Source organism: Lynx rufus, unplaced genomic scaffold (assembly GCF_022079265.1).
Source record: "Lynx rufus isolate CCGP_SWC_20201006 ecotype Redwood Valley unplaced genomic scaffold, mLynRuf1.p SCAF_19, whole genome shotgun sequence".
In the NCBI taxonomy this organism is placed as follows: Eukaryota; Metazoa; Chordata; class Mammalia; order Carnivora; family Felidae; genus Lynx; species Lynx rufus.
In genome coordinates, this window is record NW_025814833.1 from 23,868,350 (window position 1) to 23,892,332 (window position 23,983).

Sequence of the window (23,983 nt, forward strand, 5' to 3'; positions counted from 1 at the left end):
CTTATGCTACCTCTTCAAAAACCAACACAACCTAAGCACTACAGCAATTACCTTTCTGAAAAGTGTTGTTCTACTCTTCACCTCTGCTCCAGCCCTATCAATAGCAGACAGACTTCTTGGAGTGCCTCCTAGAAATAGAAGAAGGAAAACCCTTTAGCCCAACAAGCTGGAGCTAGCCCAGAAAATCCCCTCACAAAGGTGGCGCTGTGGTGTTCTCTGCCAGGGCCACCTCAGCATTCACAGGGCATGAAGGCTGTTTCCCTTCACCTCACCTCTCTCCCGGCAGGCTTCTGTCAATTTTCTTCGACAAGCCATTTGAGAGTCTCTCTACAAAGGGCCTGCCCTCTCCAGTGATGGCCACAAGGCCTCAGTTTTTGCATCTCCAATCCCTTCTAGGGGGTTCACCAGAAAGCATGCTTTGTTTAAGGGACAGCTTTGATCTCCCCTTTTGATTTCTGATTGGTAGTGGCCATGAGGCTGTATCATTTTCAGGGCACAGGGCAGAGAGCAGAGGGCAAGGGTTAACAGGGAGAGCGGGGAAAAAAAAGGCCACTCTCTTCAATACCCATCCGTGCCCTTACTGGAAGTGACAGCAAGGATAATTTGGAAGGGCTATTGATCAGATGCCTGTAGTTAGCTGGGCTTTGCACCAAGAGAAGAGGACCACTTCAGAGATACTGGGTTTGGTTTTCTTAGGATTAAGTCATGTCTTCTAGACTAAAACTCGAATGAGCTGTACCAGGGACAAACTCCCTGTCCAGAAACACTCACCTGTTGCAAGCAAGCACTTTTCATAGGTTATTTGAGAGCCATCATTAAGTTTCACCATGTTGCCTCTCACATCCAGCTGCACTACCTGGTACATACACAGAAAGAGGGAGAAATGCATTAGCTTAAAACAGTTTTTTATTGAGACATAATTCACACAACATAAAATTTACCACTTTAAAGTGTACAATTCGGTGGTTTTTAGTATATTCACAAGGTTGTGCAGCCATCACCACTATAATTATAGCTCATTTCCATTACCCCAAAAAGGAACCCTGTACCTTTTAGCCACCAGTCTAGTGAGAAGAATTAGTTCTTGACCTAAGGTGATGCTTAAGAAACCATTTATTTATATATTTTTATAATTTTTTTATGTTTATTTATTTTTGGGAGATAGACAGAGCGGGGGAGGGGCATAGAGAGAGGCAGACACAGAATCTGAAGCAGGCTCCAGGCTCTGAGCTGTCAGCACAGAGCCCGACACGGGACTCGAACCCACAAAGCGCAGGATCATGACCTGGGCCGAAGTCAGACACTCAACCGACTGAGCCATCCAGGTGCCCCCAGGTGCCCCAAGAAACCATTTCTAAGTAATCACTGGCACCACGGTTTCTGGTACCCAGCCTCTTCAAGTGGTCACAGTTGCTTTTTTTTTTTTTTTTAAGATTTTTTAATTTACTGTTTATTTTTAAGAGAGAGAAAGTGTGTGTCTGTGTGTGTGTGTGCACGTGGGGGTTGGGGGAGAGAGAAAGAGGAAAAAGGGTGAGAGAATCCAAAGTGGGCTACACACTGATAACAGAGGGCCCAATGCGGGGGCTTGAACCCACGGACCATGAGATCATGACTTGCATCGAAGTCGGATGCTTAACTGACTGAACCACCCAGGCGCCCCGAGTGGTCATAGTCTTAAGCAACTAACATTAAAACAAATCCTTACAGTCCCCACAGTCCCTGCACAATTTGTGGAAATGGAGAACAGAGACAGACTTTTCTATTTGGCTTTTTGGAAACCTTCTTCATTAACAATGCTCCTACATTCTCAACATTTTTACAAGATTCTCTGTCTAACTTCTATCCTTCACTAAAACTCAGCTCTCCCGCCAAGGATACCTCACACGTAGAGACTGCTTATTCACCCACACTCCTCATCACACCCAGGGCAGGTATTGGCTGCTGCTGCTGCTGCTGCTGCTGCTGCGGCTGCTTCCAGATTCTTGTACCCTCATGCTGCTCTGAGAAGCACCAGCCTGTATCCTACCAATCACTGCTATCCAGCCACCTCCCGGTCACTCCTCATTCACTGAAGTTGTTGGAATCTGGCTCATACTTTTCCTGTGAGCCACATCCAGAATCCTAGATCTTAAAGCTCTACTTCTACCTTGAATATCCTACTTTTTGGTCACAAATTTCCATTCTTCCAGCTTTTTCTCAGGCCCACTGTCATCTATATATGCTTTTAATTTTCTCTGCTTACCCAGTGGGCTAATCCATTCCAACTAATCTGGGCTCATGGTAGATCACCCAAACTGTTCTCTTGCTACCACGTCTAATTTCCTTGTACCCTAATCCTTATGGTGAAGAGCTTGAGATCTGTAGTCAGAGAGACTAGAGACCCAGTCTCTGCTCCCCTCCTTACTAGCTGTGAGGCCATTCATTCAAGACACATTTACTAAGCACCTACTATGTCAGGGACCATGCTAAGTGTTCAGGACACAATGGTGAGAAAAAGTTACCTTCCCTGCCTCCAGAGTCCAGTAGCCAAGGCAGAAAATTTAACAAACACTACATTCAAGAGTGAGAAATGCTCTGATAAAGGTTGTACAGGTAGCTCTAGAGACATGTGACACATGCCCTCAGTCGAGCTTTCTGGAGGCAATGATGTAAACTGTGACTGGTTGGGTGAGTAGCTGCTTTAGACACTTCCGGTTTGTCCTTGGGTAAGCTCTCTCTTCAATACAGCCCCAGTAAGTCAGTGACTCAACTGGCACACTGCTCAGTCTCAGATAACCAACCACCTGGTATCCTAGTTTACTGCAAAAACAAGTGAAGCTATAGGATATGATCTTGCTCAGGTTCCCATAAGGCTTCTCACCTCCCAACCCCCAAATAAAAACTTTACTTCCTTCCTTCTAGCTTCTGGGATGAGGTGTCCTTTCTAAGATGTTTCTGTGCCTGACCCCCATCCCGTTAGTTACCACGTACTCCTGTCCTTCTCTGCTGACATCTTAGGCCTTTGGCCCATTCACACACTTAGGTCTGTCCCATCCTCAGAGCCCCACCTCTGACTCTATGTCCTTCTCCAGGGCCTGTCCAATTGCAGTCTCCATTTTCTCATTTACATTTTGAAGGAGTACTGTATCCTCTTTTCGAACTTCACGATGACATCTGAACCACTGAGTCTGTGGCTCATCTTACAGTTCTTTTCCTACCAGATCCCTCTGCTGTAAGGAGGAAGGTCAATAACATCCTCCTCCTTTTTTTTTAAAGTTTATTTATTTGAGAGCTAGAGAGCACCTGCTGGGGAGGGGCGGAGAGAGAGGATCCCAAGCAGGCTCCATGCTGTCAGTGAAGAGCCTGATATTGGGCTTGAACCCACAAAATGTGAGATTACGACCTGAGCCAAAATCCAAAGAGTTGGATGCTTAACTGAATGACCTACCCAGGCACCCCCACATCCTCCTTCTTGAAACTCTCTCCAGTCTCACTTAGCACCTGTCCTGGGCTCTCCTCCTTTAACTTCTTTCCTACTTTCCTTTGGGGGCTCTTCTTCAGTCTGCCTCCTCAAAGCTGGATTCCCCAGAGTTCCATCCCTGCCGCATTCCCCTTCTGACTGCAAAGTTCTCCACAGGAGGTCTCACCCACTCTCATGGTTTCAACCCCTACACATACGTGGATGATACCCGAATCCCTATCCAAGCCCAGACCCCTCTTCTGAGTGTCACAGTCACATATCCAACTGCCCATGGACATCTCTACACTTATACGCCATTTCATCCGTAACAGTCCAAAACTAAATTTTCCTTCCCCCTTAAACTAGGTCTTCCTTTTGTAACATCTCTCTCAGCTGGGGGTAACCACCACCTACCACACAAGCTGGAAATCAGAAAGTCATCTCTGCCTCTTCCCTCTCCCTCACGGCCCACCTTCAGTCTATCACCACGCCCTATCAAGGCTGCCTTCTAAGCAGGTCTCAGTCTGCCTCCCACTCCCTATCACCTCTCTATCAGGAAGCTATAGCAAAAAAAAAAGGCAAGCTCTAAAATGGTATTATTAAGAGCATGGGCTCTGTAGTCAGACTGATCTGGGTTCAAATTCTGTAATCCACTACTTATTAGCTGTATGATCTTGGGCAAGTTGGTTGACCTCTTTTTAATCTCAATTTTTTTCTCTATAAAATGGCCAACAATACTACCTACCTGAGAAGATTATTATGACAAGATGAGACAATACCTGTAAAGCATTTTAAAATTGTGCTTACTGCTGCTGCTGCTGCTTCTTCATCATCACCACTACACCATCACTACCATTACTGCCTTAATTTGGGTTCCTATCATCTCTTGCCTGGATTATTGCAATAGTCTTCAAAATGCTCTACTTCTAGTCTTGTCCCTCTGAAATCCATCCTTCTCATAGCCAATACAGTGATTACTTAAAATTCAATCTGTTTTATGCCCTTGTCTAAAACTTAACAGCCCCCCAATGCCCACGGGAAAAAGCTCAAGTTTTTATACAACAGAGCCGTCCATGATTGGGCCCCTGTGTGACTTCTCAGTGTCATCTCCTGCTGTTCTTTAACTTATACTTTCTGCTCTATCAGTAGCTGGCTGCTTGTTTCACTGCACCAAACGTGCTGTTTCATACCCTTGTGTCTTTGCTTATGCTGTGTTTTACTTGAATTCTCTTCACTTACCACTAATCTAGTGTATCCCTCTTCATTCCATAAATTCTCCCATTCTGTAAGAGCTCCTCCTCCAGGAAGCCTTCCCTGAAACCATCACTATACAGGGCATGCTTCCTAGTAATTCCCAAAACACATTATGCCTATCTTTCTTACTCCACATCTATGTGTTACAATCATCTGTTCATGTTTCTGCCTAAATACTGTTAGCCCCTGGAGGTCAGGGCCTGTGTGTTATTTACACACAGAGGGTACTTAATACATACATTACATCTCGTTAATAGCTTATCCATAAACCTATTTCCACCTCCGCTGCCTATGGCTCCTTATAGAAAAGTGGGCTTATCCCTATCAAAGGTCAATGCCACCACCTGTGCTCTGGATCCCATCTACTCTGGGCTTTGCTCCTTCTGATAACCCTTTCCTCTCTACTGTAACACTGTCATTAGTTTACAAACATACCCTAGTAACCCCACATTAACAAAAATGAAACATAGCACAAAAAACCCCCCAAACCCTCCCTGGACCCCACAAATGCCCTCCAATAACTGCTCCCATTACTTAGGCACTCACCTTTGTAAAGTCTAACAATATTTCCCATGTGGATGTAATCTCTAAATTATCTTACTATCTTGAATAATATACATTTGTCAGTCTCTTGTCATCAGTAATCCCAAGGAAATGTTAGTGTGGAAAAACTATGTTTAGTTTCTATGTTTAGTTGGGATGCTACTCTAGGCTTTGAGATTAGTGTTTTCCCCAGGAAGAAACACTAAGCAGTGAAGACTGGCAATATTAAACCTAAAATGACTTGATCATTTTTTGATGAACTACAATGGCAGGAGAGACGTAAATGGTCGTGGGAATACAGGTCACCATACTTGCCGCCCACATGGAACTTGACAAGGGAAGCAGCGTGTTAGCTCACCTTCTTCCCAGTGAGGACAGCCACGCCACCATTCTCAATGTGAGGCAGGTCCTGAGCAGAGACATAGAAAGAAGGTGGCTGGAAATAAATGCTGTACAAAGAGGAAGGGAGAAAATGTTATAAGCATCCGGAATTGCTATCAACTTCCCCCATAGCCTTAGTAAAATTGTTCTCATCATGAAAAACTTTCAGGAACATTTTCCAGAGTAAGTTTCCAAGACCACTAAATCTTAGTTGTGTCTTATACAGAGATATTTTATTTTTTAAGTTTGTTTGTGTGTTTATTTATTTAGAGAGCACGAGCGGGGAAGGAGCAGAGAGAGAGGGAGAGAGAATCCCAAACAGGTTCCGCGCTGTCAGCACAGAGCTGGACACGGGACTTGAACTCACAAACCATGAGATTACGACCTGAGCCAAAATCAAGAGTCAGACGCTTAACCAACTGAGCCACCCAAGCGCCCAGTACACAGATGTATTTTAGGACAGCAGTTCTCAACTGGGTGCAATTCTGCCCCCTCAAGGACACTTGGCAATGTCTAGAGGCATTTTTGGCTGTAACAGCTTAGGGGGAGGGATGCTTTTGGTATCTAGTGGGAGATGCCAGGGATACTATTAAACATCTTATAATGCACCAGCCCCCATAGCAAAGAATTATCCAGACCTAAATGCCAATTATCCAGACCTTAGCCAATAGGCTGAGAAACCCTGCTCTGGATTTAGGCTCATTTCAAAATTAGAACAGGAAGACCACCCAAGGAGCTGGTATTCACACATCCACGCAAATAAGCTGTCTAGAACGGCTGGTCAATGGACAGCTACATCTAGCTCCTGAGAGGATTTTGCCTCAAATAGCAGACATTAGCTATGAGATATTAATTAAGGGGTGGCTAACATAACTGACAGCATGCATCCTGCTTGAGAACAGAACATGATAATGGGGGTGAGGTAGGTAGGTAGATTTGTAAAATTTAGTCTAGTATCAACACAAACACTAATGAGAAAAACATTGGAACCCCAAAGCAGTACTGGAATCAAGAAGTCCATGGAGTCCCTTAGAAGGAAAAGGCTTCAGGACCTGTATTTCCAAGTCTTTCATGCAAACATTTTAATAAAGAGGTTCTTCCTTACGGCATTCCCACAATTCTGAAACCCTGCTAGGGAATCAAAGAAAATGCCAAAGAACAGTGGCTTTCTTTTACTTTTCTGGGAAACACCTAGGGAAGTGTCATGTAAGGAGGGACAACAGTGGCCAAGCCGATCTTCACTGTAGAAGTCTAACAGAAAGGTCCCGGAGATAGGAGCAGTAGTACTTCAGAGGCCAACACTACAGCTTTACTTGTTGGCAGATCTCATGACAGAATCCAGGCCTCCTGCCACTGTATCCTGTTGCCTCTGAGCTGTGCCAAGCGTGTACCACATCAGACTCCGCTGTGCGGCCACGTCGTCTCTCCTATGTGCTGCACAAGGCTCTGTGCAAAATCCTGACCCATTCCTTATGCTTAGCTGAAGTTGCTAGTCAGGCCCATTTTACATAAGTGAACACACCTTCTCTCTTTTCCATTCCACTGTTTGAATCGCAGTGTCTTTGTGACATTTGGATCATCTGAAAACCACAGCTCTTTTGAAAGAGGAGGTCGCATGTATGGCAGCTCTGGATCTTCAGACACAATCAGTACCTTTAGGTATAAAATAATAATACTTATCAGAGCCAGGTCATTTAAGAGGCAGATGTCAACGTGTTCACACGGGCTAAGGGCCTGCAGACCACACCCTCCATGCCAAGCAAGACTGTGCGCCTCACCCTGGCCCCTGGATCCCGAGCCCGGATGGATCTGGCCGCAGCAAAGGCAGCAGTGCCTCCTCCGATGAGAAGGAACGGAACATGACTTGGTACCCTGACTTGAGGAACTGGTTCTCCTTCTGGAGCTGCAGGCAACAGACCAGACAGGGTTAATTTTCTGGAAATGTCAGATGAGTCCTTGCCACTATTAAAAAAGAAAATCAGCTTGCACTTGTCTCAACCCTTTACATGAGGCTAGCAAAATGCTGTACCTACGTTAATCTTGACAAACATCACAGCCACCTGATGGGACAGGAAAAACAAGTATCTCTTTCATTTCATAAGTGAAAAATAGCCCCTGAAGAGGTGACTGATTTGGCCAATGTTGTTCATTCATTAAGTCTGTTGGAACTAGAACCTAGCTTAAATGTCTAGCTATTGGAAATATGTTAGAAAGCTTCTGGGGCACCTGGATGGCTCCGTTGGTTGGGTGTCTGACTTTGGCTCAGGTCATGATCTCATGGCTCGTGAGTTCAAGCTCCGCACTGTCAGCTGTGCTGACAGCTCAGTGCCTGCAGCCTGCTTCGGATTCTGTGTCTCCCTTTCTCTCTGCCCCGCCCCTGCTCGTGTTCTGTCTCTCAAAAATCAATACATTTAAAACATTTTTAAAAAAAGAAAGCTTCTGCTCTTTCCATTCACTTCCTACTGACCAACAAGAAATATCAAGTTCAGGGGTGCCTGGGTGGCTCAGTCAGTTGAGCATCTGACTTCGGCTCAGGTCATGATCTCACAGTTCATGGGTTCGAGCCCCGCATCAGGCTCTGTGCTGACCGCTTGCTCAGAGCCTGGAGCCTGCTTCAGATCCTGTGTCTCCTTCTCTCTCTGCCCCTCCCCCGCTCACGCTTTGTCTCACTCTGTTTCTCAAAAATAAATAAATGTAAAAAAAATTTAAAAAAGAAATATCAAGTTCAGTTTCAGCTTTTGTTAGCAATAAAGGGGGGGGAAACTCGGCAGGCCAATTGGGAATTATTATACAGTGTTCAGAAATAAGGAGGTGTTGCTGAAGAAAGTGATGTAAATCTCCCACCCAGAGTTGTAGGACTTATTAAAGGATTAAAACATTCCTCTCTGGAGAACGGAGTCACCAGACCCAAGTGCAGACGAGAGGCCCACGGAAGAGGGTAGGAAGGGCAGCGAGGCGGTGCGCGCTCCACGGACTGGCGGGAGGGAGCCGGGGCGGAGGGGCGGCTCGCCGGCCAAGCAGAGCCCCCGAGTCCGGCTTGCAAAAGCGGAGGGGCCTGACGGACTGTGTTCCGACAGCAAGCGCGACTTAGCGTCTGGGAGGTCATAAGTTAACAGCTCTGCTCAGAAAGCGGGAAGGCTGGAGGACAAAGGGAGGGTGAGCTGCGGAGCCCCCGGACGACAGAGCTCAGTTTGGCGGGGAACAAAGGCGCTCTCCAGCGCCATCTCCCCCGCCCATCCCCCAGCCAAAATCCCAAAGGGAACCGGTTCCGGCCAGGGAAATTGCTCGCTCCGCGCAAACACCCAACTCTGTGCTTCTGCGGAGCCAGACCTCCGGCAGCGGATCTGACTCCCTCCGGCTGCCACAGGGCCCCTCCTGAAGTGGATCACCTAAGGAGAAGCGAGCTAAGCCTGCCCCCCCTGCCGCCGTGCACCTTGCCTTCCCACCCCAGCTAATACGCCAGATCCCCAGCATCACAAGCCTGGCAGTGTGCAAGTAGCCCAGACGGGCCACGCCACCCCACAGTGAATCCCGCCCCTAGGAGAGGGGAAGAGAAGGCACACACCAGTCTGACTGTGGCCCCAGTGGTGGGCTGGGGGCAGACATCAGGTCGGACTGCGGCCCCGCCCACCAACTCCAGTTATACACCACAGCACAGGGGAAGTGCCCTGCAGGCCCTCACCACACCAGGGACTATCCAAAATGACCAAGCGGAAGAATTCCCCTCAGAAGAATCTCCAGGAAATAACAACAGCTAATGAGCTGATCAAAAAGGATTTAAATAATATAACAGAAAGTGAATTTAGAATAATAGTCATAAAATTAATCGCTGGGCTTGAAAACAGTATACAGGACAGCAGAGAATCTCTTGCTACAGAGATCAAGGGACTAAGGAACAGTCAGGAGGAGCTGAAAAACACTTTAAATGAAATGCAAAACAAAATGCAAACCACCACAGCTCGGATGGAAGAGGCAGAGGAGAGAATAGGTGAACTAGAAGATAAAGTTATGGAAAAAGAGGAAGCTGAGAAAAAGAGAGATAAAAAAATCCAGGAGTATGAGGGGAAAATTAGAGAACTAAGTGATACACTAAAAAGAAATAATATACGCATAATTGGTATCCCAGAGGAGGAAGAGAGAGGGAAAGGTGCTGAAGGGGTACTTGAAGAAATAATAGCTGAGAACTTCCCTGAACTGGGGAAGGAAAAAGGCATTGAAATCCAAGAGGCACAGAGAACTCCCTTCAGACGTAACTTGAATCGATCTTCTGCACGACATATCATAGTGAAACTGGCAAAATACAAGGATAAAGAGAAAATTCTGAAAGCAGCAAGGGGTAAACGTGCCCTCACATAAAAGGGAGACCTATAAGACTCGTGACTGATCTCTCTTTTGAAACTTGGCAGGCCAGAAAGACTTGGCACGAGATTTTCAGTGTGCTAGACAGAAAAAATATGCAGCCGAGAATCCTTTATCCAGCAAGTCTGTCATTTAGAATAGAAGGAGAGATAAAGGTCTTCCCAAACAAACAAAAACTGAAGGAATTTGTCACCACTAAACCAGCCCTACAAGAGATCCTAAGGGGGACCCTGTGAGACAAAGTACCAGAGACATCACTACAAGCATAAAACAGACAGACATCACAATGACTCTAAACCCGTATCTTTCTATAATAACACTGAATGTAAATGGATTAAATGCGCCAACCAAAAGACATAGGGTATCAGAATGGATAAAAAAACAAGACCCATCTATTTGCTGTCTACAAGAGACTCATTTTAGACCTGAGGACACCTTTAGATTCAGAGTGAGGGGATGGAGAACTATTTATCATGCTACTGGAAGCCAAAAGAAAGCTGGAGTAGCCATACTTATATCAGACAAACTAGACTTTAAATTAAAGGCTGTAACAAGAGATGAAGAAGGACATTATATAATAGTTACAGGGTCTATCCATCAGGAAGAGCTAACAATTATAAATGTCTATGCGCCGAATACCGGAGCCCCCAAATATATAAAACAATTACTCATAAACAGAAGCAACCTTATTGATAAGAATGTGGTAATTGCTGGGGACTTTAACACCCCACTTACAGAAATGGATAGATCATCTAGACACACGGTCAATAAAGAAACAAGGGCCCTGAATGAGACACTGGATCAGATGGACTTGACAGATATATTTAGAACTCTGCATCCCAAAGCAACAGAATATACTTTCTTCTCGAGTGCACATGGAACATTCTCCAAGATAGATCATATACTGGGTCACAAAACAGCCCTTCATAAGTTTACAAGAATTGAAATTATACCATGCATACTTTCAGACCACAATGCTATGAAGCTTGAAATCAACCCCAGGAAAAAGTCTGGAAAACCTCCAAAAGCATGGAGGTTAAAGAACACCCTACTAACGAATGAGTGGGTCAACCAGGCAATTAGAGAAGAAATCAAAAAATATATGGAAACAAACGAAAATGAAAATACAACAATCCAAACGCTTTGGGACGCAGCGAAGGCAGTCCTGAGAGGAAAATACATTGCAATCCAGGCCTATCTCAAGAAACAAGAAAAATCCCAAATACAAAATCTAACAGCACACCTAAAGGAAATAGAAGCAGAACAGCAAAGGCAGCCTAAACCCAGCAGAAGAAGAGAAATAATAAAGATCAGAGCAGAAATAAACAATATAGAATCTAAAAAAACTGTAGAGCAGATCAACGAAACCAAGAGTTGGTTTTTTGAAAAAATAAACAAAATTGACAAACCTCTAGCCAGGCTTCTCAAAAAGAAAAGGGAGATGACCCAAATAGATAAAATCATGAATGAAAATGGAATTATTACAACCAATCCCTCAGAGATACAAACAATTATCAGGGAATACTATGAAAAATTATATGCCAACAAATTGGACAACCTGGAAGAAATGGACAAATTCCTGAACACCCACACTCTTCCAAAACTCAATCAGGAGGAAATAGAAAGCTTGAACAGACCCATCACCAGCGAAGAAATTGAATCGGTTATCAAAAATCTCCCAACAAATAAGAGTCCAGGACCAGATGGCTTCCCAGGGGAGTTCTACCAGACGTTTAAAGCAGAGATAATACCTATCCTTCTCAAGCTATTCCAAGAAATAGAAAGGGAAGGAAAACTTCCAGACTCATTCTAGGAAGCCAGTATTACTTTGATTCCTAAACCAGACAGAGACCCAGTAAAAAAAGAGAACTACAGGCCAATATCCCTGATGAATATGGATGCAAAAATTCTCAATAAGCTACTAGCAAATCGAATTCAACAGCATATAAAAAGAATTATTCACCATGATCAAGTGGGATTCATTCCTGGGATGCAGGGCTGGTTCAACATTCGCAAATCAATCAACGTGATACATCACATTAACAAAAAAAAAGAGAAGAACCATATGATCCTGTCAATCGATGCAGAAAAGGCCTTTGACAAAATCCAGCACCCTTTCTTAATAAAAACCCTTGAGAAAGTCGGGATAGAAGGAACATACTTAAAGATCATAAAAGCCATTTATGAAAAGCCCACAGCTAACATCATCCTCAACGGGGAAAAACTGAGAGCTTTTTCCCTGAGATCAGGAACACGACAGGGATGCCCACTCTCACCGTTGTTGTTTAACATAGTGCTGGAAGTTCTAGCATCAGCAATCAGACAACAAAAGGAAATCAAAGGCATCAAAATTGGCAAAGATGAAGTCAAGCTTTCGCTTTTTGCAGATGACATGATATTGTACATGGAAAATCCGATAGACTCCACCAAAAGTCTGCTAGAACTGATACATGAATTCAGCAAAGTTGCAGGATACAAAATCAATGTACAGAAATCAGTTGCATTCTTATACACTAACAATGAAGCAACAGAAAGACAAATAAAGAAACTGATCCCATTCACAATTGCACCAAGAAGCATAAAATACCTAGGAATAAATCTAACCAAAGATGTAAAGGATCTGTATGCTGAAAACTATAGAAAGCTTATGAAGGTAATTGAAGAAGATTTAAAGAAATGGAAAGACATTCCCTGCTCATGGATTGGAAAAATAAATATTGTCAAAATGTCAATACTACCCAAAGCTATCTACACATTCAATGCAATCCCAATCAAAATTGCACCAGCATTCTTCTCGAAACTAGAACAAGCAATCCTAAAATTCATATGGAACCACAAAAGGCCCCGAATAGCCAAAGGAATTTTGAAGAAGAAGACCAAAGCAGGAGGCATCACAATCCCAGACTTTAGCCTCTACTACAAAGCTGTCATCATCAAGACAGCATGGTATTGGCACAAAAACAGACACACAGACCAATGGAATAGAATAGAAACCCCAGAACTAGACCCACAAACGTATGGCCAACTCATCTTTGACAAAGCAGGAAAGAACATCCAATGGAAAAAAGACAGCCTCTTTAACAAATGGTGCTGGGAGAACTGGACAGCAACATGCAGAAGGTTGAAACTAGACCACTTTCTCACACCATTTACAAAAATAAACTCAAAATGGATAAAGGACCTAAATGTGAGACAGGAAACCATCAAAACCTTAGAGGAGAAAACAGGAAAAGACCTCTCTGACCTCAGCCGTAGCAATCTCTTACTCGACACATCCCCAAAGGCAAGGGAATTAAAAGCAAAAGTGAATTACTGGGACCTTATGAAGATAAAAAGCTTCTGCACAGCAAAGGAAACAACCAACAAAACTAAAAGGCAACCAACGGAATGGGAAAAGATATTTGCAAATGACATATCGGACAAAGGGCTAGTATCTAAAATCTATAAAGAGCTCACCAAACTCCACACCCGAAAAACAAATAACCCAGTGAAGAAATGGGCAGAAAACATGAATAGACACTTCTCTAAAGAAGACATCCAGATGGCCAACAGGCACATGAAAAGATGTTCAGCGTCGCTCCTTATCAGGGAAATACAAATCAAAACCACACTCAGGTATCACCTCACGCCAGTCAGAGTGGCCAAAATGAACAAATCAGGAGACTATAGATGCTGGAGAGGATGTGGAGAAACGGGAACCCTCTTGCACTGTTGGTGGGAATGCAAATTGGTGCAGCCGCTCTGGAAAGCAGTGTGGAGGTTCCTCAGAAAATTAAAAATAGACCTACCCTATGACCCAGCAATAGCACTGCTAGGAATTTACCCAAGGGATACAGGAGTACTGATGCATAGGGGCACTTGTACCCCAATGTTCATAGCAGCACTCTCAACAATAGCCAAATTATGGAAAGAGCCTAAATGTCCATCAACTGATGAATGGATAAAGAAATTGTGGTTTATACACACAATGGAATACTACGTGGCAATGAGAAAAAATGAAATATGGCCTTTTGTAGCAACGTGGATGGAACTGGAGAGTGTGATGCTAAGTGAAATAAGCCATACAGAGAAAGACAGATACCATATGGTTTCACTCTTATGTGGATCCTGAGAAACTTAACAGGAACCCATGGGGGAGGGGAAGGGAAAAAAAAAAAAAAGAGAGGTTAGAGTGGGAGAGAGCCAAAGCATAAGAGACTGTTAAAAACTGAGAACAAACTGAGGGTTGATGGGGGGTGGGAGGGAGGGGAGGGTGGGTGATGGGTATTGAGGAGGGCACCTTTTGGGATGAGCACTGGGTGTTGTATGGAAACCAATTTGTCAATAAATTTCATATATAAAAAAATAAATAAATAAAAATAAATAAAACATTCCTCTCTGAAAACTCAAGCCAGCCATGGGGATGGAACTGATTGCTAGGGCTATATGTTATAGGGAAACAAATGTATCTTTTAACAAATAGAAAACTCCAAAGACTCTAACGGGGAACAAAACAGACCAAAAGAATTTCCTCATCAAAAAAAAGGCTTTCATGTCTTTTCCAAAAATTTTCCTCACCAAGCTTGCCTTTTAAGAGTCCAATATAAAGAAAAATAACCAACCAACATAATCATCATTAATAACTATTCTCAAACCCAAATTCCAGTCAAATACTTTAATAAATTACTCCCATGTCTGGGGTAATTCCATAGTTTTTAGAATCTTACCAACTCATAGCATCGTCCTGTCTATAAGACATCTGCAAAGCACAACACCCAAACTGTTTTTAACTTGCCCTTCACATACTGAGCCTCAAATGATACTCACCAGGTGACGTGGCCATTTTCTGTTTCTCTTCTGGTGTTAGCCCTAACCCTGACATTCTTTCATTATATCTTTTTTGGTCATCTTTTATAGTCTTGTAGGCCTGCAGATCCAAACATGGAGAAAATTTATTTTATCATAAAGTCAGCTCACACCGTAAGTAGTATCAGTATCTTTCAATTAAATGAGAAGCTTTTGTCTACATGAAGTAAGTTCTTCTATGTTAAAATCATTAAGGCAAAATTACTTTCTCAAGAAAAAAAAATACTGAGTATGTACACACTGGCCTAGAAAGGCTACAGGTAAGCAGATGAAAATGTTCCATTTTCAAATTTCCTTAGGCTCTGGGGTGCCTGGGTGGCTCAGTTTGTTGAGCATCTGGCTTTTGACCTCAGCTCAGGTCATGATCTCACAGTTCATGGGTTCAAGCCCTACATCAGGCTCTACACTGGCAGTGTTGAGCCTGCTTGGGATTCTTTCTCTCTCTCTCTCTCTCAAAATAAACTTTAAAAAATTTCCTTAGGCTCTATGTAAAGAATTTTCCTTATGTTTAAGTCTGAAGGTACAGCTAAAGAAAAAAAGAAAATCATTTTATACTAGAAGAATAAAATGCTAAACTTTATAAAAGGGGTTTTGGACCATGCTGGATACTAGTTGTGAAACCAAGCTATACGGTTTTGGGTACAAAGTTGGGACATTAAGTTTTCCAGGTAGATGTCCCAAGTTTTTCTGGGTACTCAGATAATGCCCTGAAACATGACTCCCTGTATCCTAGTCTTCTAGAGTAACTAATCTTTCCCTCAATGGTCTCTCCTTTTTTTGACACTCAGATATTTACCAAGGGTGAAACACCCTGCTTAATCACCTATTTCAAATATACTATCTTTTCTAGCTGTTCAACTTGAAAAAGAGTCCCTTAACATTATGACTAGATTTTTTTTTAATACAGCATCAGAGTTTGTTGGAGATGTTTTTTTAAATTGGCAAGAATGATTTACTTTAATTACAACACTTTTGCTCTTTTGTACTCCACAGGCTCAACAAGACAGAAATTTAAGTGATTTATGTCAACTGAAATCCTAGGTTATTAATTAATTGGAGAAGAAAGTAAGGGCAATCAGAAGAAGTGTCATAGGACATGTCCTAAGAATATTTCTATGAGCCCCTTTACAGAGCAGCCCATTAGGCAATGGGCTGTAATGAGGAACCTATACTCTGAGATCTGGGCTTAACATTCATTAGCCTGGGAACATCTAACATATGATATGAATGGGTTAGAAAATTAAGTACTGTATGTTAAAAGAAAATGGCTAGTCCTTGAATTTACCACTAAATTCATCAAATTAATACACTGAATTCAACTAACATTAATTTTCAGGAAGAAAGTTTTTACCTTACCCGCACCTAAAAAGTTATTTCTTTTAAGAAAGGGAATTTTGGGGCGCCTGGGTGGCGCAGTCGGTTAAGCGTCCGACTTCAGCCAGGTCACGATCTCGCGGTCCGTGAGTTCGAGCCCCGCGTCAGGCTCTGGGCTGAGGGCTCAGAGCCTGGAGCCTGTTTCCGATTCTGTGTCTCCCTCTCTCTCTGCCCCTCCCCCGTTCATGCTCTGTCTCTCTCTGTCCCCAAAATAAATAAACGTTGAAAAAAAAAATTTTTTTAAAAAAAAGAAAGGGAATTTTACCAAAAAGATGGCTTAAGCTGGTCAACATGAGTGAATAGAAATGCATCATGCTCAGACAGAGAGGAACATCCAAAAAATAGCCTAGGCTCTCTTACACCTCCTAATGGTTTCACACATGAGGGGTAGAGCAGACCAAGAAATATCTTGAGGTTTAGTGGGGTTTGTCATATATTTATATACACATATATTTATGGATCTAGCTTTTAAGTAAATATCCTGATACAAAAATGTGTACAGACATTCTAAATAAAAATTTACTTTCCCCCCAAGTACTGCTGTATTCCTAGTTTGCACAAATTTGCAATTATCGACATGAATACATGTCAGGTTAAGAAAAACTACAGATTTGGGGCGCCTGGGTGGCTCAGCTGGTTGAGCATCCGACTTCCACTCAGGTCATGATCTCGTGGCTCATCAGTTCGAGCCCCGCATCGGGCTCTGTGCTGAGGGCTCAGAGCCTGGAGCCTGCTTTGGATTCTGTGTCTCCCTCTCTTTGTGCCCTCCCCCACTCACTCTGTCTCTCTCTCTCTCTCTCAAAAATAAACATTAAAAAAATTTTAAAAAACTACAGATTTGTGAAAAATATCACTGGAGACAACTTTTTTTTTTTTAAGGTTTATTTACTTACTTTGAGAGAGAGAGAGAGCGAGCATGAGTGGAGAAGGGGCAGAGATAAAGGGGGGGAGAGAGAGAGAATCCCATGCAGGCTCTATGGTGTTATTATGGAGCTCAACTTGGGGCTTGATCCCATAAACCATGAGATCATGACCTGGGTCGAAATTAAGTCAGATGCTTAACTGACTGAAATACCCAGGCGCCTCTGGAGACAACTTTTCTAAACAGATTAATATGTTTATTTTCCTTAAAGAAATTTGAAAGGAAAAAGATCATTTTCTACGGCAATATGATTTTACCAGTTGAACAAGTTGGGCAAAGGGCCCCAATACTAAATCTCATTAAATATTCTAAAGGCCACGTTAGCTCTGCTCACTGATAAGTAACAGGACTGAGATTAGGAGATCTGCCTGTTATCCTAGACAAAGTCACTAGAGCAGGAGGAGGAATGCCCACATCCACGCCCATTAGGAGTTCCTATTTGCAATCTAAGTCGAGGAAGCACTGTTCAAATCAGTACTTTTCAAATCAGTTCGGTAAAGTTCTAATCAGCATTACAGAAACAAATAGAAGAGAATAAAACTATCAGAGTATATCACACCTACTAGGTATTATTTTGAACTTTGTTTGAATTTTATGTACGTATAGTAACATAATGGGTTGTAAGATAAAATACATTTCTTTCTGTGGATCGTGGTAAAAAATGTAAAAACAACTGGTTTAAAGTACAGACCCCAAACAAACATTTCAGAAAAGTTTTCCTTGTTCTCACTTCTGCTCCCTTACTTTTGGAGGCTGGAGTCGGGGGAAGGAAAAGAGCTCCCAACTCAGGAGTCACTAAAGTAGTATCTGTACCTAAATCAGGAACATTTCCTCATGTGCGAGAAAAAAAATTATGAAGGAACGCCATTGTGGACTGAATGTCTGTGTCCCTCTCAAATTCCTATGTTGAAGCCCTAACTCCCAATGTGATGGTATTTGGAGAGGAGACATTTGGGAGGTGATAAAGGTGAAATAAGGGTAGGGCCTTAATCCGACAGGGCTAGTAGTACCCTTATAAGAATAAGAGACTCCAGAGCTCATGCGCTCTCTCTCTCTCTCTCTCTGTGCTATTTTGTTACAGCAGCCAGAGCAGACTCATACAAACACTAAATAACTTATAGCTATATCTCATCAAATCTGAATTCCGATTTTAAGTTAACAGTTCTTGTGAGACTAAGACCAGTTTCAGAGGATAAAAATCTAAGCTGCCTGAGATCACATTTTAAATTATTTAAAACCTAATATAAAACCTTACAGAATAGTTCAATAACAGTTGCAGGTAGACAAAAGCTTATCATTTAACCTGAAAGCACTATAATTAGCTTTACTATTACCAGTGTTGGATAAACACAGAGGGCAATGAGGCATTTGAGTGAATGGCTTGAGAGGAACTTGTGCTTTGTAGTATTTCCAGGGCAAGAGAAAGCAACAGTGAATGGCCCCTGTCTTGTGGCCGGCATCAAGAGGTTTGCCTGGCCAGCTCTGTGAAGGCCATCCAACTCTGGTACAGCAACATAAACCAGAGGCTTATAAGGTTTCAGTTGTTACAAACATATCAGATGCAAACACTTTAAATCCAGTTTTGAATGAATGAGGTGGAACTGATGGCAAATGCTGAGAGCTAGGAAATGGAAAAGGTAAGGCTCAGAGGGTAGTATCTCAATTATGAATGAGAGGCATTTATGAAAGCAGTCTACACAAATGTGTTAGCTTGTACCACTTCAGCCACTAGTTTGACCAAATTAGAGATTACAAAAGGGACACTGCCAAATGAATTTACTTTGAAATAGAGGCTGGGGGTGGGTGGGGCGAATACTGTAATTCTGTGGCTTTTCTGGACCTCCTCAGAAGCATTCAATAAAATGCCTTTTCACAATAAAAGTCAGGTTGATCATTTCTGACAAAACACAAAAATTATGTTTTACCTAAAATGATCTAAAATGGATGGTATTCAAGTTCCTTTTGCTTGCTTATTCAATGTTTACTGTTTGAGACTATCTTGTTAGGTCTGCAGCACTGAAGCACAATATAATTTAGCATCTTAAAAAAGAATTATGAACTTGGCAAAAGTTTCAAAGAAACGGTTAATGAGAAGGATCTATAATAATTAAATGTATGATAGCTTTAGATACATCTGGTAGGGCTTCAACAGTTTGAAAGATGAGATCTGAGGGCTCCCTAGTGACTGACAATGTCCCTTTGATGAATACCTAGAAAGCACATGCTGTGAATACTTCACTGTATTCTAATGGATCAAGTTTTCATTAGTGCCATGGTCTCACCCACCCTACCCCGAAATATATTTTAGTGTAAGCATCTTACATAATAAACTCCTGCCCCAGTGACTGTCGCTCCTACAATTAAGAAGTATACTAGGCTGCTGCCATCTTTCACGGGAGCACCTGTAGACGCTAGTGATCTAGAAGGGGATCCTAGGTGATGACACTGCACAACTGTAGGTAAAGATAGGGCCAAGAAAGAAACAAAAGGAAATAGAAAAAGCACTAAGTATTAATGAAGAAGCATTCAACACAAAGGCAGGGAAGGATTTTTGGTAACCCTGTGCTAAAAAAGAAAAAAAACATGCTGCTCCAGGACTGGAGGAGAATGTGTCCTTCTTCAAAGTCTGTTATCAGAGTTCACCTATTTCTTATTCTGAGTCAATTCACAACTGCAAAAACTGTCTATTGGTGCATTTGGGAGTCAGGTCAGTCAATCTAGGTAACTTCAAGTAATTTTCACACCCCTTTTTTATAACCTAGTGACCAAGGAACAAAGATAATTTCACTGTCTTACCAGTGTGGAAAGAACCATACACCGTATGTATGTGCCATACACCATAATGGCATCCAAAATTTGCTCTTGGGGAGTGAAACAGCTTCCTTCAATCAAGGGTGATAGTAGGTGTTATCTAAGTTGGTTCACTCAACCTTACGTGATCCAACTTTAGACTGATCTGCTTAGTCACAGTAAACCCTGCCAAGTTAAAAAAAAGAAAAAACACCTATGGAATAATTCCTCTGTGACCAACAAAGCTGATCAGAGTTCATTTAAGGAGATAGAATTGTGTTAATACTACATAGCATTTAAAACCATATTTCTCACCTCACACAAATTCCATTCTAAAAGTGGAGATACTAGGCCTACTTCTATAATTGAGTCTTTGGGTGAGATTCAGGGATAGTTTTCCTTTTAGGAACATTTAATAGTTTGGATTGAAAGCTGTTGTTGTTTTTTAATGTCTATCCAAAGCTGAGGAAAACACTGAATATTTGACAAATGAGTCAAAATCAAATATTGTGCTAAGGAGCTGCAATGAATTCTAACCTATTCACAGGTTAGTGTGTCATATCTAAGAGAAAAGGTACAATTTTGTGGATTAGTCAAATCTAAGAAAACGCAGTGGCTTTCAAGTAATGAGTAAAAAGACAAGTGAAAAGAGCAAAGCTAATCAACATGAGATTAAATTTCAGTCATTCCCATGTTGGCTTTCACAGGATGTTAGATAGTAGGCACTTTAAAGAAGGCTTTTTGGAAATTTTTGCAAAAGGAGAAAGGGGAGTTAGTTGCAGAAGTGTTAAAGCAGGGGAGTACTGAGTCTACTAATGGGAGCTGTCTGGCAGCTTCTTTACACACGCTGCTTTTCTACTTACATATGCACCAGCTCCTATTGTTGATAAGCCCACCATAAGGACTAACACAGAATTATCGATTTTGCCCCCTGATGCACCAGAGCTAGCCATTTGTCTTGTCATCTGGAGTTCTAGAGGAACATGCCATCGCTGGAACAAGTTGCCTGAGGAACACAATTCATTAAGACACACACACATACAAAAATAAAATAGTTAATACACGTTTGTGACTACAGGTCAATGCACTGTAGAAGTCAAGACTTACTGCCCACTGGGCTGCATGATGTTACTGTTCAATGACCAAGAAAAAAATAATTAAAACTGTACGAATACTATAGATACTGAATCCTCAAACTTAAATTGTTGGAGACTTTAGGAGTATAACTGAATGCTGCCCAGGGAAGAAATTTACAGCTTACAGAAAAGATAATGAAAAACCAACAGGCAGTTCATCAAACACTACTACTACTCTCTTCACATCCTCATCACAAATGAAGTAAACACAGAGAGGTGACTGAATAGATACAAAAAGTGAACTACAGGCTACCTGGGACATTCATTGGAACCACCACTTAAGGAATAATCTAAATGGCTGGCTCGAATCCTGCACAAAATAAGAAAACCCCACAACATAATCGAACCTGGACACAGTTCAGTCTTTCATGAAAGGTAATGTGTCCTGGAAGATGGAAATGCTAAAGCACAAAATAAGAAAAAAAATTAAGTGGATTTATCTTCTCCAAAGAACTAAATAATTTCAGATTATAAAATATTTTCTAGAATGACAACATTTTAAGTATCCATCAACTACTTGGCTGTTAGTCCTCCAAAATAATATAAATATCATGTTGATGTAAAACTCTGTATATCCATGTAATTACCTGAGGAATATAACAACTCTCATACACGGAAATGAAGGAAGGTGTCAGAACCTTCTCTGCTTCTGATACTCCTCATGTTGACTACCGACCTAGAGCAGGGGTTTGGAAACTTTTTCTGTAAAGGACCAGATAGCAAATATTTTCAGCTTTGCAGGCCATACAGTCTCTGCTGATGTTGCACAAAAGCAGCCACAGGCAAGATATAAATGAATGGGTATGGCTGTTTTGTAATAAAACTTTATGGGCACTAAAATGTGAATTTTAAATAATTTTTGTATGTCACAAAATAGCATATTTTTAATTTTTTTCAGCTATTTAAAAAATGCAAAAATCAATCTTAGCTCAAGGGGCATACCTACAAAAGCATGTGGGTTTGGCCTGTGGGCTGCCATTTGCCGATGCGGATCCCGATCTAGGGCAGTGGTTCTAAAGCTTGAGCGTGCATCAGAATCCATTGGAGGGCTTGTTAAAACACAGATGGCCAGACCTACCCCCAGTTTCTGAGTCTGGAGATCTGGAATGGGGACTCAAGAATTTGCATTTCTAACAGGTTCTTAGGTGATGCTTATGCTGCTGGCCTGCACTTTGAGAACCAATGGTCTAGAGGCAGATAGATCTATTCCTGGTCTGACCAGGCTTTGAAAGACAAACAGAATGGGCACTGGTTGTAGCATTTCATAGTAGAAATATGGAGCTTCCTCCTTGCTTCCACAATTTCAGGGCACAGAAAAGTAAAAACAGAGTCTGTAGTCTCTTACCTGAAATCCTCGGGAAACTGTATTCCAGAGCTCAGAATTGTTTGGTTTTAAGTATATAATACAGATACCATACCATAAATAACACTCAGCACAGTGAGGGGCAGCAACCCACAGTCACACACATTAATGTTTCCCTGACAAAGCTGACTGAGTGGGATGAACAAAAGATTTAATAAGTAGCCTTTCTCTCCAGTTCAGGTCAGGTTTCACTGGCAAATGAGTTACAAAAACCTGATTTTTTGAGTCCTATTTTGATTTCTGAATTACAGATAAGAGACTATAAATCCACACCCATAGAAGTGAAAATGTATTTTTCTTTACTGTTTTTATTTCTTACCTGCTTTAGAATCCTTCATCGCCACATGAAATAAAATGGTTTATATTTGGAAATAACAAATCATGAAAATAAAAACATGCAGGGGTGGAGAAGCTTATCTCAATCTGGACAAGCTTTTGAATTTCAGAAACCCATAGAATGATTAAGCACCAGAAGCAGAAACTGACAACTCTCAGAGCTTAGAAAATGAAACTGGGTAGAAAAAGTTCCACGCGGTTTAGTTCAATGAATTTAGTTGTGTTCCCCACTTCCACCATAAGTTTATTTATTGAAAATAAGTGGCTTTTTAAAAAATTCCGCTGATTATCCCTCTAGAAGATCCTAAATCCAGATATAACAAGTTTGTTTTAAGGTAATGATACTAGTGTTTATTCTGTTTTTGCTAGCTTTTCACAAACTGATAAAACTAAGAGTGTAGATTTGGTAAAGTTCAGCAGTTTTTGCCTTGATTTGCCAAAAAAAAAAGACACTTAGAAGTAAATTGAGTTTTTAAAAAGTCAATTGGTTAACATTTAAACTACTGCCTGAAAATAAATGTAATACACTATTATTAATAAACCATTTTTACATACCTACCAACTGACTTTAATTTTGTAAGAGGTGTTAAGTATTGGATGGATGTTTATATTCTCCCACCCCCAGTCTTCTTTTACCCATAAAATCACTCCCACACCTCTCCCCCATAGCTTCAAAATTTTAGGAAATTTTACATCATGACTAAACATGTCTTTTCACTTGTCCTGCCAAAGTGTGAAGCCAATTTACTCCTTGACTTTTCATTACAACATCAGTCTGAGATTTTCTGCAATCAGACCACACAGAGAGGTAGCACTTCCTTCCTCATACTTGGGATTCAATTTTTTTACTTGATACATTTATATTGATTGCCATTGTAGCAGTAATTAGCACCTCTATCACATAATTATCATTTCTTTTTAGTGGTTGGAATAATTAAGATCTAGTCTCTTAGCAAGTCTGATTATAATATTGTTGTCTATATTCACTATATTGTTCAAGGATTCAATTCTTGGGGGCACCTGGGTAGTTTAGTTGGTTAAGAATCCAACTCCAGCTCAGGTCATGATCTCATGGTTCCTGAGTTCGAGTCTCACGTTGGGCTCTGTGCTGACAGCTCAGAGCCTGGAGCCTGCTTCAGATTCTATGTCTCCCTCTCTCTGCCCCTCCCCCTCTCATTCTCTCTCTCTCTCTTTCTCTCTCTCTCTCTCAAAAACAAACATTAAAAACAAGGACTCAATTC

At 41.7% G+C, this 23,983-nt stretch overlaps 1 protein-coding gene across 1 annotated transcript in view; it reads right to left on the reverse strand.

Moving 5' to 3' along the window:
- The window catches only part of AIFM1 (apoptosis inducing factor mitochondria associated 1), a 39,005-nt gene that overhangs the window by 10,696 nt on the left and 4,326 nt on the right, over positions 1 to 23,983 (reverse strand). Inside the window, exons 2-8 of the mRNA XM_047082073.1 lie at positions 20,771 to 20,913; positions 14,783 to 14,882; positions 7,396 to 7,520; positions 7,140 to 7,270; positions 5,595 to 5,685; positions 772 to 856; positions 52 to 128 (exon numbers count right to left, since the gene is read on the reverse strand). Coding sequence (XP_046938029.1) covers positions 52 to 128; positions 772 to 856; positions 5,595 to 5,685; positions 7,140 to 7,270; positions 7,396 to 7,520; positions 14,783 to 14,882; positions 20,771 to 20,913 — 752 coding nt within the window. The remainder of the gene's footprint in view (positions 1 to 51; positions 129 to 771; positions 857 to 5,594; positions 5,686 to 7,139; positions 7,271 to 7,395; positions 7,521 to 14,782; positions 14,883 to 20,770; positions 20,914 to 23,983) is intronic.